Below are 24,778 nucleotides of genomic sequence, written 5' to 3'. Positions count from 1 at the left end.
TTGCTTTCCTTCTTTAAGCCAGTCCCTGTTATTTGTGTGACAGATGTGCGACCACCAATTATATACATGTAAGTGCTCATATCACAAATCAAGTGGCTGCAGGTTTTATAACAACTATACCCACCACTGGAGTGACTGACGACTCAGCAAATGTGCAAACGGATGACTTGTCTCTTCCTGATTTCTCAGTGCACATTAAGATATCAAGTCATTCGCAGAGCGACTTGTGGATGAAAAGTTATTAGAAACAGAGGCCGGAGCAGATGAATGCAACATCCCTGCCTCCTCCAGGAGGATCACGTAGTGCTCACTGGGAAATCTGGTTTCAATACACAGCTTCCTGTGAAGGCAGGAAATAGTCGTCATTTCTGCAGGCAATTAACAAAGAAGCAGTGTGAGCGTTGACCTCGGAGCGGCTTCCTTGAGATCAGGGAGCCTCGCCTCCAACACTGCTAATTCAATTAGAGACCGAAAGGGCAAGCCATGCAGGAGGGGCACCAAGGAAGCGTGAAAGGGCACCGAGTTAGGACCAGGGTGTGGAGGATGTGTGCACAGACATGGAAGAGGGAGTATTTTCATGGCATACAACCAGCAGACAGCCCAGCAGATGAGCAAAGACAGCATACACTGGTACAGACAGTTAGGCAAGCTGCAGGAGGGGCTGAGGACGGAGCTATTTAATACCCAGCTGAGACACGTCCTCCTCTGTCTTGGCCTCGGGTGATGTTTCTCTGTGTTTTACTGAGGCTGCAGCTCAGTTACAGCTGCAGGAGCACAACACTCATTCATCTTTGAAATATACTTTAATGTCTTGCGATGTTTTGTTTCCTCAAAAAGAAAAAGGCCTGCATGTCTGAGAGATGAGGGAAAGTTACTGCCTACTCAAGGCCTGCTTACTGTACAGCTCCTTGTGACAAACTTGTGACAAAGAGTGCATTTAAAGCAATACTCATGTCTCTCTTTTTGGCCACATGCAGACAGCCCAACAAGCTAAAAACCCTGACGAATTATCAAATGATAAAGTTGATACGGCTAATGTGTTAGCAAAAACCTGCATCCAGCAGGTATGGAGTAACATTAGCATTCATTTGATGTCATATTTCTGATCACTCAGTGACAGCAAGTCCAATAGTTGACAGTCCGTTGAGTGAAAGAGGTATTTATGTGCTGGACAACCAAAACAATTAACTAAAAGACACTAAAAGACTATGTAAAGCTAAAAGGAACTGCTGAGTCAGGTGGTTACTTTTTTCTGGGTTTGCCATGATAAACAACCACTGTCAGGTTATGCTTTAGGATTTGTCCCATACATAAAAATATTGATAAGTACAGCTTTAATTCGTAGGAAACGTACATTGTTGATGTGCTTGGGCAGTCGTGTCTAATTTCAGTGAGAAACTGTAATTATGAGAATGTCTGTCACGCTTTTATTTTGCAATGATCTTACACGAGCTGGAAAGTTTCAGTGTTTGTGTTTCACTACATCTTTTGGCATATGACAATTAAGGTGCCTGCAGTGAAGAAAGCTCTGCAATGGCAACAACATCTGGGCCAAGTGAAAACAAGCCTTTTCATGGACACATCATGACGTCTACATGCAGACTCTGAGCAAACATTCCCGACCATTTCAGAGATTTTCATCTCTGTGAATTTGCCAGATTTGCTACTCTTTTAATGGCCTGTGCCTTGCCCCCCCCTCCTGCCCAGCTGAAAAACATAAACACAAGGAGGAAAACGATACTAAAGAATCGCAGTGCTGAGCAGACAAGGACAGCCTCCCGTTTGTTTACATATTTCTGCCTCCATACAGAGGATAGGAGCAGAGGGGGGAAGGCCGGGGGAACTTCCTATTTTGGGAAACAGCTGCTTTAAAGCAACGATCTCTGGAAAAGAATTGGAACGGTGCTCAGTCCGTCTATTTCAGTTAAAGAGTCTGTGATTAGAACAGTTCTGTGGGAACCGGAGTCTTCAATCACAACAAATATTTGTGATAGAGCCGTGATAATGCAGGTGACATTACGGTGACCGCAAAACATCTGGCAGCGCTGCGATGTAGTGGTGAGAATACAGTCCACTGGGTGGGCCACCAGCACTACCAGTGAGATGTGAGTAATGTTACTTGATATTAATGAACTGAGACTGATCTCATAAGGGGAGAGGTCTAAGTCATTGCAAAAAAAGTAAGCTGAGCTCTTGATACTGCATGTCTGATCAGTGATGTTTAACAGCTGCACGTCTGCAGTTGCTTCAAAGGCCGCTTAACAAAACCTTCGCTAATCTCTGAAAGATTAGGGAGATAATAGCTTATTAATAGCGATGTTGCTTTGATTTCTGCGGTCGCTGCCGAGGGCTAATTTCTATTTATAATTATTTAAATTTTCTTTAAAAATGTTTTAAGAATCATAAGCAAGGCTTCTTTATAAGTTTTACTTCTATATTACAATATCCCATCATGTGATGAAATAATATCTACAACAGAAGCATGCAGGAAACCTTTGGAGTATCAGGAAATAATATTGTGATACACGTTGTGTGGAAATGTTAAGCACATAATCAGTCTTGACATTTGGACATATTGAATGTGACACATGCAATGCGAAGAGTGCGACTGATACTGGATTTCTGAGGCTGACATCAATATTGTTACGTAATTGTTTAAAAATCACACAAGGATCCGGTAAATGCGGTTATCAGAGAGTGTCGCTGAGATATGAGCGGTCCATTTTCACAGTTTTAGAAATTACTATTACATGGACTTAATGGGCCCCGGGTGTGTTATGTAGTGGTGATTTGCTGGTGATATTGAGATTTGTCAACTCTGTCCTGAAAAGCGGTGTGTGTGCTACTTTCATCCCTTTGGATATTCAGCAGCTTTTACTTTGGGTATGTGTGCACTGTAATTTATTAGTATTATTGAGCAACATGCTGTATATGCAGACACCAGTTTTCCTGCGATGACCTAATATCAACCAATAACACTGGCCTAGCATTTATGGATCAGGCTCTGGTTTAGAATCAACTTATAAATGAATGTATGAATAAATGTACTATGTTGCCAACATACATTGTGAGCATTCATATAAACTGCAAGAGCTGACGCAGCCATTTGATCCTAAACTCTGACCATTTTCATGTGTTTCAAAATGAAACTTCATACACAACATATAAAAAAGGGAACATGTTTGAGAACATGACCTGATTTTCCTAGAGGGTATCATGGATACATTTAAGCTAATCATGAAGACTAAAGACGTAAATGTTTTCTTTGGCAGACATTAGAGCGTCTCCCACTCAGATGGCTGAAGAGTTGGCAGTCGACCGTCTTTCTCTTTCTCTCCCTCTCTCTCTCTCTCTCTCAGTGTTATCATGTGTATTCCTCATTAACAAGAGCCTTGACATATTCTGCTCTCTAAGATTTGCCTCTAAGCCTTGAAATGCTGACCCTGAGCCTTTTTCCTTTGGTGATGTCCCAGTTCTGCTCTGTCTCCTCTGCTGAAAAGAGCCATGTATAAAATCTGATGCTGCAACTCTTTAAGCATGGGTCTGGAAACTATAATGTCTGCCCATCCCTCTGGCTGAATGATTCAACACTTGAATTTAAAACCTCTGGTCGGGATGATGTCAGGTAGAGTCTGTGCGACTGCTTCCAACGTTCCAGGCCGCTTGAGCAATGTTGCGCTCTGGCCAAAAAACGAAAAATGATTCAAGTATGTGGAAACAATTTGACTAAGTTTACAGACAACAACTGCGAGAACACCGGGCTCTTTGTATGTAAGGAAAAGGGCATGCCTGGAACTTCAGGACTGCGCAGAAAGTCGCAGCTGCCCCTGTCATCACTGCAGCCTTTAATGCAGCTGCAGCATATCTGCCTGTAACCAAAGCTGAAACCAGACCTACACTGTCTCAGAGCTCCCGGTCAGTGCGCCCTCACGTCCCACAGGACAATGTTACCCCACTCGCCGACCCCCAGTAACCCCTGTGTGTCAGGGGTTCAATGCTCTGAGTGAGAACCCTGGCGAAGGGAGCTCCAATATCTGATCTGGCCCCAGAGGTGAGACATTGAGGGGAAAGCAGTCGGGCCAGTGAGGGGGCAGCGAAATGGTTTGACTTGATATCCTGTCAGGCTTAACCTAAAATGTGACCCTAAGGGTTGCTTGGCTTTTGAATCTGGCTGGTAGCCATTTTGTGTTTGTTTTCTAAAGCTCGGCTGATGCAGCATAAAGAACTTAATATGACCTCGCAAACCTGGTCTAACCTCAAACGTTCGGGTGGATTTGATCATTAAAGAACTGAAGAGAAAAAAGCTCCTGTCCTTTTGCTTTGAATTACAGTTGCCTCAAATTCACTTAATTTGTGCAAACACAGAAGCAGACAGGGGCGTGTTTGTGCTTTACCTGCCCTAAAATGCACTAAGGGATTATACTGAGCTAGCTAAAGACTTGGCTTAAATGCAGGAGATTGACAGTTAGCGACGGTCTCTTACTCTGAGAGCACTCATTCATGACTTAATGTTCTCCAACCAGGGAGGAAGGATGTGAATCTACAAAGGACCCAGCAGATTTATCCCCAAAGTAGACAGGCTTAAATTATAAATGTGTATACAGTAAGAGTCTGTCGGGCTGTATAAACCTTCGGTCCTAAAATGTGACTGAGTGCTGCCGGGTGCACAGAGGTGTAACTCACCTCGTAGGACTGGGGACGGCGCGGCTGGGCCCACACAAAATACTGGACAGACAGCATGAAGTAAGATGTACGGTAAGAGCTGAGCTTTTGTTGACCCTGAACCAGTTTATACAGCTCCAGACACATCAGGCCCGCCACAGCGGCCGTGGTGGTGGCGATGGCCGGGATGATCCGTCCAGCGATGAGCTTACTCTGTGAAGGAGGCAGAGGAAAGTCAGTGGGGTACGATCCTGCTGGTACAAAATTAGCATATGATGTTGTTTTACTAATGAAATATAATGAAACGTTTAAGTATAATTACTAATTTTCTGTTTTCCAGTACAGTTTTCAGGGGCTTAACTCCAGTATATCTTTTAATTTTGTTTGTGCTACCTTATACTTTAGCTAAGTAAAAGTAGCAAATCAAAAAGGCACAAAGCACAAGTCCTGCATTCGAAATCCCACCAAAGGAAAAATATTGAAGTAATACTAGCAACATTTACTTAAAGAATAAGTGAAAGTGCTCATCATGCAACAGGATTGGCCCAAAAAGAAAGCACAAATAGAAGCACAAAAAGAAAACCCTCAAGTAGAATATGACATCAAAATTGTTCTTAAGTATAATACTTAGGAGACGAGTCACCATAAATATTAAAGGTTACAGTTGCAACACACGTTTTCTCTTACAAAGTAAATTTTATCATGACATCATCACGTCAGCATGTGGCCAATACAGCACTAAACATCCCCGAGAAATGTCAACGGGACTTGTTGCTATGAAATAGGTTGTTTAAATTATGTAGGAAAAGAATGAGTTAAACAGAGCGTTGACTCCCCCTTTATCCTTTTTCACTCCTGTGCTTTTATTTTACAGCTATCATTAGAATTTTTCAAAGATTTATGTACAAAACATCGGCTTATAAAATATGATGCATTCAGCAAAATCATCTTTGCTTCGACCGGCAACCAACATAAATGCTGCATTACCAGTAGTGCACCAGTGATCACTGCAGAGATATCATGATGCTAGCAGGGATCATTCGTCTGCATAGTGAGTTACTTTCCGCTAGTACATGTTGCATGAAATCCTTCCATTCTTTTAGTTGGAGTATTTTTACCTTGAGGTTCTTCTACTTTCATTTCTGAATACTCTTTTTATCACTGCAAGATATAAATGAGTCACACAGAACAGGTAACTGCATTTTAAATCAATATGATTATTTTATCTGTGATTTCCTCATAAATTTGCCCCATGAATACTGACACTAACATGGCCCCGAACCCTTATAAAGGGTTTGCAGTGTAGATCTAAGTTATTACCAAACGAGATGCAAAGTGTGGAAATCTCTGAGGTCACCCTCTTTTGTGTCCCCTCACTCAGCAGTACCCATCCCCCCCACCCTCCTCCTGTCTCGGCCGTGTGTGTCTGCAGCAGCGGCTGCCACAAGGCCTGGCTCAGGTGTCACCTCCCAGGCGACAGGTAAAGTGCTGTGATTAGTTCTGCTCTGGGAACAATAGGTGAGGAGGCTGTTTCTGTGGCTTTAGGGCAGGTGTGTGCAGCACCGGCTACTAAACACGACCTGGAGGGAGGGGGAGCGGTCTGCTGTGTTTTCTCGCTTTTCTCCTAATCTATACCGCCGCTCACCTCAGCTGCATCCCTCTGACTCTAATCTATACTCTTAACCCTTTGCAGGGATTTGATCAGATGATGAATATAGGGAAGATTCTGACCTGGTGCCGATCGGCTGCAGGGATGTCGTAGTTCTCCGCTCTCAGGTTGGAAGCAGCGACGATGTAGTCCATGTGGAAGTTGGTGTCGTCATCCTGCGCCAGATGTGAGGCAAACATCACATAAGTCGGTCCATACAAAGCTCGAAACACAAGAACAACATGTATCTGCATATGCATCAATGTCCATGCCATGTGCTGTGGTGTCTGCTTTCAGCTTTGAAGGCTTTGTTGTGTCGCTTGGATCCGTCTAATACGTGTCTCGGTCACCACATTAGAATGCATTTGAAATCAGATTTCTGTTGTGATCGACGTGGCCAGTGAGGTCATGCCTCTGCTACCGCGGCCCTACAAAGGCTAGGTGAGGCGTCTATCACTCAGGGATGGCTTCAGGGGCTGCGAGGATGCTCCGAGCCGGCAACCTGATGCATTTGAAACCCTCCTACACACATTCCATCTACCCACAGCATGACCTGGGCACGTAGGGATACAAATGGAGAGCAGGGGGAGCACGGCAGTTTGGGGGATCTCATTCTTACGAGAGGCGATATTCGATATGCACCTGTCTTACCTCATACACCTTCGCTGCTGCTTCTCCTGAGTCACTGAATGCTCTAGCAGGCTGCCTGACAGTCATCTTCTACGGCCTCTCCAAATTCCCCCAGCACTCACCTCTGCAGCTACAGCAACTGAACCCTGTCCGGCCCGCTAATAGCTCTTTATCAAGCTTGGAGAACCACGTGCCTGAAGCAAAGGTTTTGTCGCTGTGACGCACCTTTTAGCCGCCTTTTTTGTCACCAATTCAATATCAGAGGTTTTGAAGAGGTTTCATTATGACTACATGCTCCTGACTTCCATGAGGATAAAGAAAAATGTTTGTATGGAGGGGAGAATTTTAATTAGGCGTCTCTTTTCCCAAGGTTTCCTAGGAAACCCTGGAACGGAGGGTCAAAAGGCCAACAGGTAAATAGGAAAGGTCAGCTACAGAGGCCAACACTCAGGGAGCACAATTTTCAATTACACAAGATGTTATAAGAAAACCAGAATTCTGCATTTGTTTAATGTTGCTCCTGATGATATTTTTGACACAGACAAAAGAAATATGTTGGGTTGTTTTGCTGATGGTCCCCACCTATTGAAACGTGTAGGGCAGGATGAGACTTTTGATTTTCGTCTGCATTTCTTTGTTTCTTTCTCATTTTGTTGCTTTTCTTCAGCGTCCTTGTGGGTTTAGCGAATGGTTTGATCTGTATCCTGTTACAGGTTTTGCTTTTATTTGTACTACAAATGGCAACAAAAAACAATTAAAATTAACAACAGTTCTTTAACGGTCGTCCAGATGAGCAACTGAAATCTTGAATTCGGACAAAGTCTGGAGAACTGCCTAACGCAAGACATCTGTTTAGAAGGACTGACCCTGCAGAATATTCCTGATAAAGCCTTTGCCAAGGTGCTCCAAAGGAAAATGTTCAATCTGGCGGAACATCTCAGAGTCTGTCCTGGTTGCAGACCTACTTTTTACTGTGTTGCAGACAACTGATATGTCAAGAGAATCCTCTAGTTGTATTTACAGATGTGTTTGTGGCCACATGAGGAATGCTGGAACCTTCACATCTGTCGCTGCAGTAATACGCTTTAAATAACCTAAAAGTTATCTGATGTGTCTTGTGATCATTTACTAAAGGTGTTCATGTTGGAACTGTAATTGTTTCAATAAAGATCATTAAATAAACATTTATAAAAACAATACTCTTTATGAAATGGCTTTATGATCATCTCTATCAATCATATACTACATACTACAATCATATCCACTAGTACCTTATTTAACACTTAAACCTTTAATCAATAACAAAGAGACACAGTTGTTAACTTAGTTAATGCTTTTACTGTGTTAACTCATGCTAACAGAATCTTCGTGAACTATTACATAAAGTATCACATTTTACCTTAGTTAACATGAACACCACCCGAATACTACACAAATTAGTGAACTGTTCATTAACTGTTAATCACTGCATTGACTTATCATAATGACTGCACCCTTATTGTAAAGTGTAGTCTTATTCAAGTATGACTGACTGAGATGGACCTTTGAGCTTGACTCCTCCAGTTGCAGACGCTTCAAGATGTCAACCAAGTGCTAAACCTGATTTAATGAGCAGACAGAGAGTGATTATTTGTTGGGAGGAGGGAGTGTGACAGTGGCTGGATGTGGTATAGAGGGAAATTTATCTCCAGGGCTGCGTGTGTGACGTCAGAGTAGCAGTCGACACGGTAATGGACAGTACGTCTCTGTCCTGAACATGTGCTAACGCAGCTCTCACATACGCCTGTACTGTACAGAAATAAATGTGCTCCACGTGAGCCGACTGACTGACTGAGGTGTGCTTTTTGCTTTCTTTGCAAACAGGAAGTAAGCTTTCTAAAATAGATATTTCAGCCCCGAAGTGAGCCCAGAATACAAGCGGGCTCTGTTTTTCACGAACGCTGATGAACAGCACAGATTCGGGTCACTGAGGACCAAAGACGAGGGGGGGGGGGGGGAAGAAACATATTCTGAAAGCAGCTATAGATCCGAGTGCAGCTCACTGCTAACACCCAGCCGCCAGTCTGTCTGCGACTTCTGCAGAGGTCTCCCTCCACTCCCACCCTACCTTCTCAAAGTCAACGGGGTACATCTGCACGGCTGAGCCTTTCAGAGACGGTGAGGCCAACTTTCCTTTCAGCTCCTCCAGTCGGGCTTGGTCTGGCGTGAGGACATAGAGAGAGTAAAGAAACAGAAACCCTGGCAGAAGGTGAGGCAGCAACATAAAAACACCAGCGAGTTGAAATAACTCACCTGCTTCATCGGTGCCCTTTTCTTTGTCCTCCTCCATCTCCTTGTCGGTGACGTGAATTTTCACAGAGGACTTGGGAGTGAAAGACGGCACGTTGACTGTCTCTAAGATTTTTCTGATTGAAGCAAAGTCTCTTGTCCCGTTGATCCCGTAGATCTGCCCGTACAGATTAGCTGCTGCCATCACATACTCCATGTGGGTGCTCTGAAACGCAGAATTTACATTTAATATTGTGTTTTACTGAGTTAAGCAACGTGTGAAGCGACTCTCTGGATGATGTTTATGAAATTAATTTATATTGAATCATGTTGTCATGTATAAACAGCAAACACGTATTTGCATGTATTTGTTTTATATATAGCTTTTTTCTTTATATAGCGAGGACAAAGCAGGGGGAAATCTTAAACAATGCTCAACACAGAGCGGTTGTGTCGACTCCTTCAAGCAGACCAGCCTGTGGGTGAAACTGTGTTAGGGACATTGTTAAAAAAAAAAAAAATAGGCACTATAGAAAGATATTAAGGTAGTGCATTAAGGCCAAATTACTTCCCTGAACAGAACAAGTAGCTATAACAATAGGCCTGTTAATCAGTCTCTTCTCTCTCACTCAGCACACACACACACATCTTGCAACAGTGGCTGCTGCTTACCGAACTGAAACAATCCACATTTTTACAATTGTTTGACTTCTCTACAATAGAGAACAACACAGCATTCAATTCACTGATAGAGCAGAAATGCAAGCAGTGCTAACGCTGCCAACCAAAGGTCACAATGTAGAGACAGAGAAAATATCTACTGCAGGTAATGGTTGGGGGGTCTGGTCAAAAAATAATATCACAATCCATTTAATTGCGATCACGTTCCACAATCTGAGTTGCAAACTTTATTCTCATTGTGCCTTTTTTTGGTACAAGCTCCTCATTTACCATATTGCAAACAAAAACTCACGTTGCAATGTTTCACCCAAGTTGGAGCCACATGAGGTAATTTTGCCAATCATCATTGCTATCTAGTATGCATAAGTTAGATTTCCAACTGCAGGAAGAACAGTGCTCAGGTAAAAGATAAGTCACTTAGAACTACACTCTTCACTTGACTTTTCTGGATGTGTGAAAATTGGCACTGACCCTGGCGTTTGAAATTGTAGCAGTCTGTAAAAAGTGGCAGAAAAGATAAGGTAATCACTTTTCGCACAGATGGAAGGGCAAAAAGAAATGGTTCAGGAGATGAAAGTCAGATGGCAGGAGATGGAATAAACTGCTGACAGCACAGAGACGGGTGGAAAAGGTGAGAACAACATGATAAGAGGAGGGAAAATCTACTTTGAGAGACATTGTCGGTTTCTCACTACTGTCGTTACAACCATGAAAGTCACACTATTTTCCGGCTAATATCACTTCTTATGTTACTTCAAATGAGAGAATTTAGGAATCAGCCGAGCTATCTGGCATGTGAACATGTGTGGAGAGCAGATTGTTATCTGCCTTTATTGTCCATATGCAGGTTGAGCAGCCTTCAGCTCAGATAAGAATCCAGTATACGGTCGCTGTGAGGAAGAGCCTCTATCAGAGAAGATAAAGAAGGAATGTGAGCGGTCATCATCAAGTACCGTGGCACTTTTCAGTCACTCCTGTCCACTGTTTTTTCGGGTGCATGTCAGGATTACTGGACCAGACACTACTCACATTGTTGGGGTCAAAGGTCAGCGGGTGAGGGCATCTCTTGGATCCAGACCAGAAGGGTAGACCAGTAGCGGTCACCTAAAGAGAAACGGAAGAGAATCCTTTTATCATTTGATTTATGGCAGAGTCACTTCTACACAGATTGTTTTATAGGCCAACATAACTCGGCGTAGTTCTTCTAAACACAGCGGTGACACATATTTGAATGTGTGACAGAATGTACTTTATATTTGAAGAATTGTGACAGATGTGCCTCAAGTCACACATGGCACACAGCGTCAATCAATGTAGTGCTTGATAAAACATCACTCTGTCCTGTCTGAAACAGCAGGAGGCCCGTCATGTTGCTGTGGCACAGCCAGACTAATATTGTTATCAGTGGTGTGTTGACAACACAATTTGTATGTCTGATAAAGGAACAAAGGGGCTAAAAGCTTTGATGCTCCCAAATGGTCCATATGCTGGGGAAAAAAAAAAAAAGAGAGAGAGTGTCCTAATGCTGGTGCCAGTTTTCACTGCAGGGGTGCTTTTCTATAGCAGCCAAAAGGCATCAGCTGCAATCTCCTTTTCACAATTAGGAGTCAGACAGCTGAAGGCCATGCTCATGGCACCACTGACGCTTTACCCTCAAAAGGGTTCGTACCACTTAGTTTAAGAATGTATGTGGTGTTCTTATGGTCCAAATGAGACTGATCAAAAACGTAACAACCAAAGTCAGATCAGAGTCAATCGTGTTGTATGCTGTATCCATCCAATCCGTCTTACTCTACGAACATATACATGACCGAACAATCTTTAACAGTGATTACTGTTGGGGCACACAGCTGTTTAACACTTGTTTTTATTGTATGGCCACTCCAGCAACCCATTTGAATACTTTATCTTAATTCTACAAAAAAAATACAAAAAATTGTACCATCATGCCATGTCTTAAAATGTCTTATTCTGTTGGTATAACTGGTATTTATAATTGAATGAAGGAGAAAATCTGGAAACCATCACTAACCTGAATAATTGAATCAATGATAAAATATTGTCTTCAATGTATTGACTGTTCATCAACTTGTTTCATTCCTCTCCTGTATTCTTTAACTGCAGGAACCTCATTAGCAGGCAATGAACCACTCAGTGAACGGGGATAAGGATAAATACAGAGGATGCACTGTATGCACACACGTTATCGGTTTGCACAAGGTTTAGCTACATCCACATACTGTATATGTATTAATTATACACACTGTATTCTTCTTTTCTTGTACATTGACTTGAGCTTTGTGTGTAGGATAACAATGCTCCCATGTTGTCTTTGGTTCAGATCTATTCGTTGTTCCACGTGTCAAAGTTTCTGCAACATGCTCAGTCACTTCTGTGTGGCGCCTCGCACCCAGCAAAGTGGCCGTTGGTCATCCGTCACGATTGCGTACCCGTATTTGCCAGCTTGGTTTGTGACTGTTAACTGACATCAGCTGCCTTATCATAGTTCCTCAGAAAAAAAAAGTTTGTGGTCGAAAGTGACTTTCCAAGAGGACAATGGAAACACAACTCTCTGTACGTAGGCAGCTAGGGCTGAGAGAAGTATGGGGGGTGAAAAGAGAAGTAGTGCCACAAAGTTTCTCTGTGGTGTGTTTTGATGATGAGGATAAACACAGGTTTGATTTAAATGCTCATTGTTAGACGTGAAAACATTTTTATCAGTGTACATTACTTTTTGAATCCCAAAAGCTGTGTCTTTCTCAGGGGTCCCACAGGTAATGTAGTACCCCACTATAAACATTTAGGCAGACATGAACGGAAGAAAGAGGAATTTCTATAACCCTGCAGGGACGAATAATTAGAATCGAGGCGGTCAGTTGCTGCACTGGGATCTGGGGTTAGTGAGGGTCTGTTTGGGTTGATACTGATCCTTGCCCCCCCAGGTGTGACAGCTACATGTGACATCACTCTGCCTGCATGCTTCACCAGATTACAAACCCTCAGAGGTGCTCAGAGATATTTATCAGCAGGGTCGGGTTTCAGATGAGGGTAATGGTGGTGAAGCTGAGCCCCGGGAAAATATGCTGCATTGCTCCATGAAGAGATGTTTGAAAAGTGGAACACTGATTGACATTCCCTTTGTGCTAATGCCACATTGCAGCATTTCACTGATTGATATCCGAGGACCTTGCAAAAACAACAGTGCCCCTCTGTGTCCATAAACATAAATTACAGCTTCACAATACTGAGGCTTGAGGCAGAGTTGTTGTTTTTTCCCCCTGCAGTGATTTTACCTGTTCAGGAGGGAAACAGTGCAGGAGCTGGCAGATGTCGTTGTTGTAGAGAGTCTCCCACTTGCGACGTGCCCAGCTCACGCAGTCTTCCCAGCTCGTCGGACGTTGTCCTCCGTCCTTCATGCTCTCCAGGTTGTTCCACACCCCCTCAAGGACCTCCAGGGCCTCAGCGTCTCCATGTCCGAGAGTACGCTCTACAAAGCCTTCATCTCTGCAGGAAACACGGCAGTAAAATTCCTTTGGTTTAATGACAGACATAATGTATACATAAGGTTATAATCTATGTGAAGTAGAAGACAAGCCAGGGACAAGCTTTGACTTCCTGGCCTTAAGGGAACAGTTCACCCAAAAAAAGAAAATCCAGTCATTATCTACTCACACCTGTGTGGATGGAAAGTCAGGTGGAGTTTCACAGTCCACAAAACATTTATGGAGCATCACAGCAAAACATCATTGCAGCATTCTCTTAAGCGACTTAAGTAGATAGAGACTTGTTTTAAAATGTAAAAGCACAACCTCAAAAAAAAAAAATCCTGCAGCGCCCGTTTTGCTGCGAAGCTCCGAAAATGTTTTGCAAATGACAAAACTTCACCTGACTTTCCATCTGCATGAGAGTGAGAAGGCAAGATAATGAGTGGCTTTTTAAATTTTTTTGGGTGAATTTATCCTTTAATTTGGCCATCGCTTGAACTACGGGAAGAACAATTGACTGGAAAAATTTTAATAGGGAAAGTCCTCCCTATTAAGTCATATTTGTGAACTATCAAGCTCAGATGGGAATGACCAAACTTTGTAATTTAGGGTGTAGTCTTGTTACTCAGAGGGAATTCCTTTGATGCTTGGCTGTCGACTAATAGGATGGGGAAGGAAGCGTTTAGTCAGCTTGTAGTGGTGCTGGTCAGTGCAACTTTATACCACACGCCTGGACAGTTCTTGCGACATCGTTGTGTGCCAGCTCACCAAGAACGGCCTTGCACCGCCAAAACAAAAGGGATCAGCCTCGTCTGCGTGCGCTTACACCTAAACATGTCTAAACAGGAACATTTTGAGTCATGGCTCTGTGCAGAGCTGCATGTGTGGGAGTGTAACACAACAAAATGTGACTGTTCTTTTCCATAACCTCATTAAACTAGACTTCACATTTACTGGACTGTGATATGTAGCCGAGCTGCCTCGTGAAAATGTCCAGGAGGGTTTTTAACGGCTGAGCTACAAAGAGGCCTCTGAGGAAAGCAGTTATTGGTGTATTCCTAAACACATAAAGTACATTCTTATTTCAAAACATCAGTATGATGCGAGTGGTTGTGTGAGGCAGCGAACACCCTCTGGGCTCTAGTCCCGATTTTTGTTTCTGTTTTAAGACACAAGAAGGAGTGTAAGTACTCTACAATGAGGGGGGATTATAACAAATCTTACCAAAACACACAGAGAGACATCTGAAAACATGGCTGGCTTAGGAGGGCTCCGAGGCTCAAAGCTCAGACAGAGTTTGGGCTGGAAGCTCAGTTTTGTCACCGAGAGTCTGATACATTATAATTAGGTCTCCTGACACTGTTCGGGTTGTTGTTCTTACAATAACAAACAAAAAATTCACAAATTATCAATTCTTACATCTATAAGAACATATATATATATCTATATATATATATATATATATATAGATATATATACACATTTATGCATCCATCTAATCTTGTTTTCTTCACTATATGTTTATAAACCAGAAAGCCTCTAATTAGTCGAGAGACATTATCAATTATTAGTGTTTGAGCTGCTGTGAAAGACAGATTGCAGAGTACAGCCTTGGCAAGACTGAATGTTTATGTAATTTTTACAAGGGGTTTACTGCTGAAAGCCAACCACATGTTTTCCTGTTTATAAAACAAAATAATGAGCTCGAAGCACTTCATTATCTTTTGTAGGTTTGCTGGAATGCTTTGTAAGAGAGCAGACGTGTCGTAAAATGAGAGTGTAGCGGTTATGAAGTGCCTGCAGACTGGCAGCAGATCGGTTAAATGTAATATTGCAAGTTTGTAGGAGGCAACACTTGTTGTGGCAGAAGATAAAATCACATGGGGATGGATGTTGGATGTTGGATGTTGTCTTACCTCAGGTAGAGATTCACACTTTCAGGTATTTGTTTGAACTGTCCTTCAAAGTGGTCTCTGGCCCACTAAAAGAAATGTGATGAGCACAAAGAAAACTCAGTTAAAATGTAGGTTTTGTATCAATAACACAATCAATGCAAATAGTCATTTTTCTTTTGACTGACATGGAAAACTGAAAACCTTTGATATTATAATAAAACCTAATTCTGCAGCCTTGTAATACTTCCATTCAGAGTGCTATGGGTTCAGATCTAATATTTTCTATATACTTTTTTTTTTTTCCTTTTTCTTTATCCATGCCAGCAGCAAAGCTGTACGAATGGCAATGCTGTTGGTCTGTTAGTTGTTCAGTTCATCCTAGGCACATGCGTGGAACAGATTGGGCGGCCAGCACAGATCACGTACTGACAAACCCTCAGCTAGACTTTGATTTGAACAATGAGATGGTAATCCTTCTAAACATCAGCATGTTAGCCTTGCGTTAAAGATCAGGGTTACCAGTTTAGCATTTAGATAAAAGCACAGGTCCTGTTTATGTTTCTGGTTACTCAGCGTAGGCTTGAAGTAAAATTGGATTAATCGATCTCTGTAACTCAAACACAAAACTTAATTAAATTTAATTATAAATACATGAATGTACCTGCAGGGTGTGCTCGATGCGGTGAGGGAAGTTCTTGAGAGTGCACAGTGGAATGGCATTACTAGGAGTGGATGTGTCCTGCCCGTAGGACTCCGTCAGGTGAGGCACGACCACGAGAGTGTGACCCTTGCTCCCAAGAGTTCCTCCCTCCAGCATCGGCTTCTGGTGTTGAACACAGCATCCATCCAGATACACCCCTGGGAGGCAAAGCGACACATTAAAAAATAACTTTTTGAAGCATCTGTAGTCAAATGTATTCCTCAAAAGCTCTGGTATATTAACTGTGGTAATGAGAGCTTGAGAAGACTAGATAGGCGTACTCACTGCCTTCCACATTATCAAGGGCTGCGGCCACTCCATCGAGACCCATGAAGAAGTTGTAATCGTACAGTCCTTCGCTGTCAGGGCCCAGACGATTCTGGTGAGCTGTGATGTTCATCCGTGGGTTCATCTCTCGCACTGCTTTAGCGGCGGCGTCCGATTTTGGTTTCTGTTAAACGACAAGTGAGCAAAATGGGTGGCGTGACTGGGAGATAATTGATGTGAATGATGTAGGTACAATTACACCAGGTGGTAATGACAGATGCAGGGGGAATTACAGAGAATGTTATTTTATACGAAATCAAAATCCAGATTTGTTAGTTTGTCATAGTTTTTTCTATGAAACTAGACACCTTAGGTGAACATCCTAAGTCTTTAATAATTCATACAGTTTGTTTACTTTACTGCCAAAATACAATAGTGTGTCTCACTGCTCTTATATTATTAACAGTAGTACGAGCACATTTCTAGCCAGAGAAGACTTTGTGTCAACATACCCTCCAACTGCTCTCAGCTATGTGTTACATAAGTTGTTTGGACACTGGTGGTTGTTTACTCAGACATAAGAGATCGACTGTCTGATAAACTCCCAAAGTAAACTGCACAACAAGTGATGGCAGCGATGTGTAATCTGACCCAAGCTACCTCACAATACCTTCACCCCTGGCCTGACCCATTAGTGGAGCCCTCTGACCCTTCCACTTAACCAGGTCAAACAAGAACCAGTGATCTACGATGGCACGTGAGGTTCTACACCTTCTGGAGGAGAAATAATGTTGATTTTCTCACCCCGATATCCTTAGGCCTGAACAGGAACTGTCGGTTTAAGTTGGATTTCTCGATGAAGTCCATGTCTGTCACGGTGATGTGTCCCTCATCTCCAGCACCGAGCCCAATGAGGGCAAAGTTTTTGAGGAGCTCACAGCCAATAGCACCAGCTCCAACCTTGATGAATGACAAGACAGACTGTGTCACACTTGTTGTATACAGTGGTGGAACGTGACTAAGTACGTCTACTCAAACACTATAGTTAATTTTGAGCATTTTAGTCTATTTACATTTCCAGCTGCAACATTTCAGAGGAAAATACCTTTTGATCCCTTACATTTGTCTGACCGGTTTAGTTACTTGTTATGTTATAAATTAAAATGATTGATGCAACATACAAATCAGATGATAAATGAATATGTAGTGCTATAAATAGCTCCACCTTTACCAGCCGCAATACTAATTTAAGAATGTTCAAAATTACAAACTAAAATATACTAAAATTGATAACAGAATCATAATAAATAGCAATTTTGACATCATGATGTCCATGTTGCTGCAGAGATGTCTACTTATGTTAGCATGCAAACCAGCTAGCTAGCTAACCCATTCTGGTCCACAAGCTCCTGATCTAAACTGTTAGGTCCACAACTAATTGAACTAACTAGCTAAGGATGGCTACTGGTAGCAGCAATTAGCAGCTTTACTGTTGATATGCTGCCCTCCATTAGTTTTGAGTACGAATGTGACAGGTAGCCAGTTCTTACTTATTGCAACGTTCTGCATAATGAGTACTTTCACTTCTGGGCCTTAAAAAATATTTTTATACAAATACTTCTGTTTTGTTATCATTAAATAAAGGCCATGTTTTACAGCTATAAAAACATCATTTGTTTTTAACAATGCAGCAGAAAATGATTCATCTGTTGGCCTGTTTTGCTTCCTGACACCTTGCAGGCAGTGGCAGAGCAAACGCATGCTCGCACTCTCTCCCTCTCTTAAACACACAGTCAGCCAGTAAACAACGGCAAAAATAACATTTTCAAAGGAAACAGAGAAAGGGCTTGGCACCGCTGAACAGTCCCTGCACACCAAGAGGTCAACGCTGGCAGGAAATGCCACCTGAATCACAGCCATTTCCTGCATGTGCCATCATCAACACCAGGCAGGATCAAAAGACAGCACAGATGGAGCGCTGCATTTCAGTGCAGAGTGTGCCCCCTGCTGGACAAACACCAGACCTGCCCTCACCAGGAAATACTTCTGCCTCTCCAGCTTCTCCTGGAACGCAGGCCCGAACACAGCGATCTGTCCATCGTGCCTTGTGCCTTTCTGTCAGAGAGAAAATCAATAAATGTTCAGTATATATCCAAACTTTGACTGCATACTGATAAAGTATGTGAATTTTTAAAGGTATAGTTTGCAGGATTTTCCTAAAAAAACAATGCACTCATTCGAGCACAAATCCCACTCGATGATCATTTATGAGCCACTAAATGTGTCTTATTATTATTCTGCTGTGTTCAAGATGTTTCTAAGGATGGCGCTCAAAAATCGATAATCTCTCTCTAGAATGGTTTAATGGTGCGCCTTTAAACCCAACAATCTGTCAACATACTGATGAAAAGTCGCCCTCCTCCAGTTGGTCCCCCTCTTCAGGGAGGCACTCCAGCGCATCGAAATATAGCCACTGCCGAAGAGGCGTGAATTTCCTGCTACATGCCTGCAGAAACATCATAGAGTGCACAGAGCAGAAAACAGTCAGCTGTATCACCAGCTCCACCACGCAGTAAGTGCTAAGCTATGTATAATTGATACACACAATGTAACCACAGCGGTGTTGTACAAACTGAAAGATGGATGAAGACGAGTGTTACAGGCATCCACCCCTCACCTTGATAACTTCTTGAGCGGCGAGGCCTCCGATGAAAGCATTAATGGGAGCCAAGTCACCTCGAGCTGTGAAGGACAGGCTTCTGACAGCAGCTTCATCCAGCTCCTCCAGCAGTGCCACTGCATTCAGCTCTCGCACCATGTTGAGCAGGGTATCTGCGTCTGGCTGTAAGGGAGGGGAAAGGTTGTTTTTTTTAACTTATCGGACAACTTGTTTTTTGAAATGAATCGAATGTTGGCTGCAGCATCCTGGAACCTTCACCGACCTGATACCGAGGACGAGGGAGCCGCTGTTCTTTCTTCACAAAGCCGTGGAGGGCCTGGAAAGCCAAGTGCAGGGTCTGGTGCCTCGCTATTTTCCCAAAGTCATTCATCGTCAGCAGCTTAATGTCCAGCAGAGCCTCACTCATTGGTTTCTGCAATTTATATCGAAGTCATCTTAATCAGACATATTTGTGTGTGGTCATGGGAGTAGTTGTCTTCGGTAGTAAACAACCACCGATGCTGACGAAAATCTATCTGATGTGACCTCACGGATGAGCTGGAGTTTTTAAAGTGTTATTGATGTTACTTAGAGTCGCGTTCGCTGACTTTGGACATTGTTGGCAACATTTGGGACGACTAGAGCATACAACAAAGGTGCTACCATTTTAAGATATCTGAATGCAGACATGTTGCATATTATATATTTGAGTTCAAACACATGTAAATACTTACAAAATTAACCTTGAAGGGCTGTTTAACCTCAGTCACTATTCCGCCCCGCTCATACTTAGAAAAGCCTGAAGTGTCACAAATGCTGAAGGAGTACGGGCCTGGCGACAGAGGAGACAGATGACATTATAGGGATGGAAATGTTGAGTGGCATGCAGCGCGCTGGAGCGCAGTCGTGTGTCGGATCAACAGCCGAGGAAAGAAAGTGAAACAAAGCGATCGTAGCGAAAGTAAAACTAACCTCTGACTTTGATCTCCACGGACTCCATGCTGTTGAGCTCCGTCATGCCTTGGACCTCAGAGAAGGAAACTCTGTCGCCATTTGAAAACGAGTGTCTCCGATCATCCATGCAGAGAACCACTCCAGGGTTGTCCTAAAATAGTCCGGATGACAACCTTTAAATTCTGATTTTAATATTTGAGAAATGTTCAACCAAGCATCTAGAAAACCTGTGCAAGATATCTGGATTGGGAATCATCCAAAGATTAATCAGACGATCCTTCTGCATTGAGGTTTTATGCTCTACCTGTGCATATTTTACATTCCAGGTTAAGTGAACTGGCATCTCTTCATTGTATGAATGTTACCCCACACGTTGAGCAGGTTCTAATACAGATTACTAGATTTGTTTGAGACTCTTCTGCTGCCAGTAACATAAAACCAAAAAAGGTGTTCACCTTAGTGATGCCTTGTATTATCGCAGATGCAGGCGTCTCTCCATCCTTATCCAGGACCTCAAACTCCTCCCCGAAGTCACAGAACAACTGACTGCAAACGAACCGTAAGCTTTTCACTTTTTTCTCCTTTCCATGCTTTATTAAATAAATTACATGCATTTATTTCTTGCCCACTTACCCACAGAGTCCTCTGGTGTCTGCGACAATGAACCTGATGCCCCGTGAATGGCACAGCTCACCAAAACGCTTCTGCTCATCCAGTGAGGAGTCAGTGAGGACCACCACCTGAAAAATCAAAGCCAGGAAAAACTGATACATCACGTGGATGTTTGACACAAGTAAGCCTTATGTGACCTTTAGCCTTTATGGCCCAGTGTATAGGATTCAGAGTAAAGTACGGGACGTCTTGTGTCTGTCAGTAAAACCTTTTAAGTCACAGACATTTTGTTGTCAAGATTCGTACTTGGAATCGCAGAAGCAGCTCTTCATCCAGCGCTCCGGTGTGGGCCGACACCTGCACACGTGGGTTCAAGTCAGACAGCTGCTGCAGGGAACATGTGGCTCTGTTCTGACCGAGATGAGACTCCTTCAGGAAAAACTGGTGCAAAGATAAAACCACATGTTTACTGTACAATCTCCGCTCAAGGTCCACCTTTAGCTTTTACTACTGTATTAAAAAACGTCTTCATCAGCAAGCTGTGTTCCTTCACTTGTAATAAAACAGTAAACGTCCCTACGCTCCTGAGCACCTCTTGAATCTTTTGTCAACAGCTGTGTCAAGGGCAAAGAATTGTTAACAGAAATATTTGACGGCATATAGACACTTTTGTCCAAATAGTACAGTAATTCATACATACACAGACGGTGGTGGCTGCCATGCCAGGTGCCGACCTGCACACCAGGTGCAGTTTGGGGTTCAGTCTCTTGCCCAGGGACACTTTAACATGCGGACCAGGGGAATCAAACCAGCGTCTTGTTTCCAATAACAGGATGCTGGCTCTACCCCTGAGCCACAGCCACCCACATTTTTAAACTTAGCAGCTACAAACACTTCTTTTATGGTAATACTTTTTGTGCATAGAGGTGTGAAGATGGAGCTGTTAGGTAAGAGTGAAAGTAAACTGACTTCCTACGAAAAGGCTGATTACAAATAACAAGTGTAGTAGCTGAAGTAAGACATGACACTGTTTTATTATTGCCATGATATCATCACAACCTTTATGACATTTAAATGGACAAGCAATAGTGAAGAGTTTCACTTTAACACGGTGACTGTACCTGCTCTGACAGGAGGTGCTTTACTTTAAACCTTTTCTGAGGGTTACATCTGACAAATACAGTAAAACTGCTTAAATTATGTACTCATTTATTTATGTTTTTGTTTTTTGTATCATACATGTTGTGTGTTGTGTTTTTTTTTGTTTGTATGTTTGTTGTGTTTTGTTTGAACAGATCAACACTACAAGGTCAGCTGTACCTGGGAGGACAGGTCCGTCCACACCGCCTGGCCCTCGTCCTGGACGGTGACAGACTTCACTCCGGACAGAATCACGTTTTTGGCAATTTCTACTCCGAGACCGCGCATACCTGCGATCAGGACGTCGGTCGTGCCCATCCGGTGCATCGCGTCATGGCCCAGAACATACCTGTGAGAAGAACAAGTGGATGTGCAGTACAGACTGTACCGTACAGGTAAAGGTGACCCCTCGTCAGTGTGTGGAGTACTTACAGCTGTCTGGAGTAGAATCCTTCATCGATGTCTGACATGTTGCTCGTGTAGCTGACAGTCTCCAGTGAAAAGTGTGACTAGTTTGCGCGAACGGGTCGAGCCAGCAATAAAAGTAAAAGCCGGTGTGTCTGTGGGTGAGACGACAAGATTTCAAAGTAACCATTTCACTTTCGTTTCAGCAGGATACTTTGCGTGTTTTTCTGTGTGCCGACACTTCCTAGTATTGGCCACTAGAGGGCGACTCGGGACTGTTTAACGCGCCGTGGCCAGGTCTCCAACTGGAAATCTCCATTATTATACAATCACTGTTTTTCAATGTGGGCTGTGGCCAGGAACTGAAACTTGAGTTTATCCGCTCTCTAATTGCTTCTTTATAATATCTAAAGAAGGGTCCATGCACATTAATTAACACGAGCACCAAAGTCTATTCAACTATTTTCTGTTCAACGTCATGCATATTTGTCTGATTCCTTTTCCTGTACTTGTTGCATCTCGAGCTATTGGAACAAGGGTATTTCCCCGTTGTGGGATAAATAAAGCCTATCTAATGTAATCTAATGTAGATGTGCCAGATTTAGTCAGACAGCCTAATGTGCAGCTGCAGTCCCTGGTAGGTTCATGGCATCAAAAAACAGACATAAAACACAGCACATAAGCACCAACAAGTTCAATAAGACCACCACGACTCCAGACCATGACAGCTGCTCCTGGCAGGTTGATGTCAAATGAAAACAACACATCTGAGGATGGTTTATCACAAAGCATATAAGCACAAACAAAGCACAGACGCATTTAAACACAGACAAAACAGCATAAAGCACGTGGACACAGGGAATTAGCAAAGACAAAGACACAATCACATTATCCCAGATTATGACAGTATATTAGATTTTCTAATAGCCACTGTTGTATGGATCCGGAGAAAGAGTTCAGAGATGTGATATCTCATGGTTCTGTAGGTATGGTATTCCAGGCATGTGTAGCTCAACTGCCCAAAATTGCTCTTTCTACTTCTGTTTAATGTCTAAATCACAATAAATGTTGGTGTTATGTTCTGTCTGGTCTAACACCTGGAGGGTTTGCAAACCACTTTCAGATCTTCAGGTCCCTCTTGACTCCAACATTTGCTCTGCTCACTGTTACTTCACTTGATCTCATGGCGCAGAATGATATATGCTTCATTTGACACCACCAAACAGTTCAAACTGTTGCATTAACATTCCAAATTTGACTATTCAGTTTGAATTAATCACAAAAAGTCACCATGTGTCTATGGTGAGCAACGGTCATTTATCATACATCCTGCATTAAAGGGTAACTCCACTAATTTTTCACTTCAAAAGTGTGTTTACAGGTCCTGCAGAGCATGTGAAGAAAAGTAGTAGAAAGCCTTTCATGTGGCTCCAGAAGGAGCTGCGTGTAATCTGATAAATTACCTCCAGTGATGTCACTCAGTTGCTAAGATGCATTGTGGGTAATGTGGGTTTTAAAGGAGTCCACTTGTCACTCGATACAGTAGAACCGGAAAGAAATCCTTTTAGAATCTGTACATTCTTCTTCCTTTTCAAAACCTTGGTGCCTACATTACCCACAATGCAACAACCTACTGAGTAACATCCCTGTACACACACCTCTTTGTGTCAAATTGGTGGTTAGCCTTTGATAATTCATGAATTAATTTGTTGTGAGTCATGCAGTGCTCATATGATTTCTACTCTCATTACAAAGTGTTTCCAGTTGCTCTGTGCACACTTTAATTCTGAGTTGAAGACAAGCAGTGCCAGCAGGATCTGAGACACCACAACTAGTTTGGACCCAAAGTGTTGTGTATATATGGTCTCATACGACACTGCAGATCCACTCATCTGTGAGGATGAAGGCATCTTGTGACCAGGAGTAGTTACATACTGACAGATTAACACATTCTGGATTTTTTCTTTCAGTCTTGGAAACAGACCAGATGTAGTTTTAGGACACGTCTTAAAACATGTCTGGAGGCGATCGTCTTACAATTTCCATGGTGACAACAACAATGACACTCCCTAGTCTTGCTTAATGTGTTTGTCATTCATTTCAACAATCTCGGTCTGGAGAAGCGTAGTAACAAGAAAAAAGATTCCTCCCAGACGAAAGTAATGGATGCTTAGGAGCGACCAGAAATGATTCACCATTACGTATGGCCAACCGCTAACCTCATTAGGGCGTGCGATGCGAGATCTAAAAAGGAACCTTGAATCAGATTCGCCATGATGACTGAAATGATTGCATTACATCAAAACAAGCTGTTAGACACTGTAATGATGTTGCAACTATTTCTTCTTTATCTTTAAAGAAAATAAAAGAATAGTATGAGGGGCATTGCTTCCTCACTGTTGGTAATCCAGTGTTTGTGCAGATGTTGTGTTCTAATAATCCGCTGCTGATTAAATCAAATAAAAGACACTTGTGGTTCACGCTGATGCATAATAAATGAGAATTGCAAAAGCATCTTCACATTCATGCATCCATTGTTGATAACCCCTGAGTATGGTCTGCAGAGCATCAGTGTAGATCATTTGCAGAGATGTTCCCCTGACAATAATTATAGTAAAAATGTTTTAGGACATTTGAAATCAACAGTTCACGGCGTCTCAAGTACATCAGATGATTTATAGATAATATCACTGATTCCCATACATACAGTAGTCTACAGGACACGTGGGTTAATGCAATTACAAAAACATCCTGAAACACAAAACTTGAATC

The 24,778-nt window shown here is 42.6% G+C and overlaps 1 protein-coding gene and 1 long non-coding RNA gene across 2 annotated transcripts in view; one reads left to right on the top strand and one right to left on the bottom strand.

Annotated features, from left to right (window-relative positions):
• The window catches only part of uba7 (ubiquitin-like modifier activating enzyme 7), a 38,443-nt gene extending 16,211 nt beyond the window's left edge, over positions 1–22,232 (bottom strand). The window contains exons 1-21 of the mRNA XM_030420951.1: positions 22,034–22,232; positions 21,782–21,950; positions 20,768–20,902; positions 20,483–20,589; positions 20,305–20,395; positions 19,868–20,000; positions 19,630–19,727; positions 19,179–19,328; positions 18,914–19,078; positions 18,638–18,742; positions 18,271–18,351; positions 17,041–17,196; positions 16,255–16,420; positions 15,931–16,127; positions 15,291–15,355; positions 13,183–13,393; positions 10,919–10,993; positions 9,233–9,434; positions 9,048–9,139; positions 6,394–6,486; positions 4,684–4,875 (exon numbers count right to left, since the gene is read on the bottom strand). Coding sequence (XP_030276811.1) covers positions 4,684–4,875; positions 6,394–6,486; positions 9,048–9,139; positions 9,233–9,434; positions 10,919–10,993; positions 13,183–13,393; positions 15,291–15,355; positions 15,931–16,127; positions 16,255–16,420; positions 17,041–17,196; positions 18,271–18,351; positions 18,638–18,742; positions 18,914–19,078; positions 19,179–19,328; positions 19,630–19,727; positions 19,868–20,000; positions 20,305–20,395; positions 20,483–20,589; positions 20,768–20,902; positions 21,782–21,950; positions 22,034–22,071 — 2,721 coding nt within the window. The 5' untranslated portion in view covers positions 22,072–22,232. The remainder of the gene's footprint in view (positions 1–4,683; positions 4,876–6,393; positions 6,487–9,047; positions 9,140–9,232; positions 9,435–10,918; positions 10,994–13,182; positions 13,394–15,290; positions 15,356–15,930; positions 16,128–16,254; positions 16,421–17,040; positions 17,197–18,270; positions 18,352–18,637; positions 18,743–18,913; positions 19,079–19,178; positions 19,329–19,629; positions 19,728–19,867; positions 20,001–20,304; positions 20,396–20,482; positions 20,590–20,767; positions 20,903–21,781; positions 21,951–22,033) is intronic.
• Positions 6,076–8,137, top strand: LOC115583777 (uncharacterized). The gene is made up of 2 exons (XR_003984423.1): positions 6,076–6,142; positions 6,356–8,137. It is a non-coding gene; the product is annotated as an uncharacterized LOC115583777 (long non-coding RNA).
• Positions 22,233–24,778: the final 2,546 nt, after the last annotated feature.

Source organism: Sparus aurata, chromosome 6 (assembly GCF_900880675.1).
Source record: "Sparus aurata chromosome 6, fSpaAur1.1, whole genome shotgun sequence".
Classification (NCBI taxonomy): Eukaryota; Metazoa; Chordata; class Actinopteri; order Spariformes; family Sparidae; genus Sparus; species Sparus aurata.
Note: the sequence above shows the minus strand (reverse complement) of the source record. Positions and strands in the feature narration are given on the sequence as shown.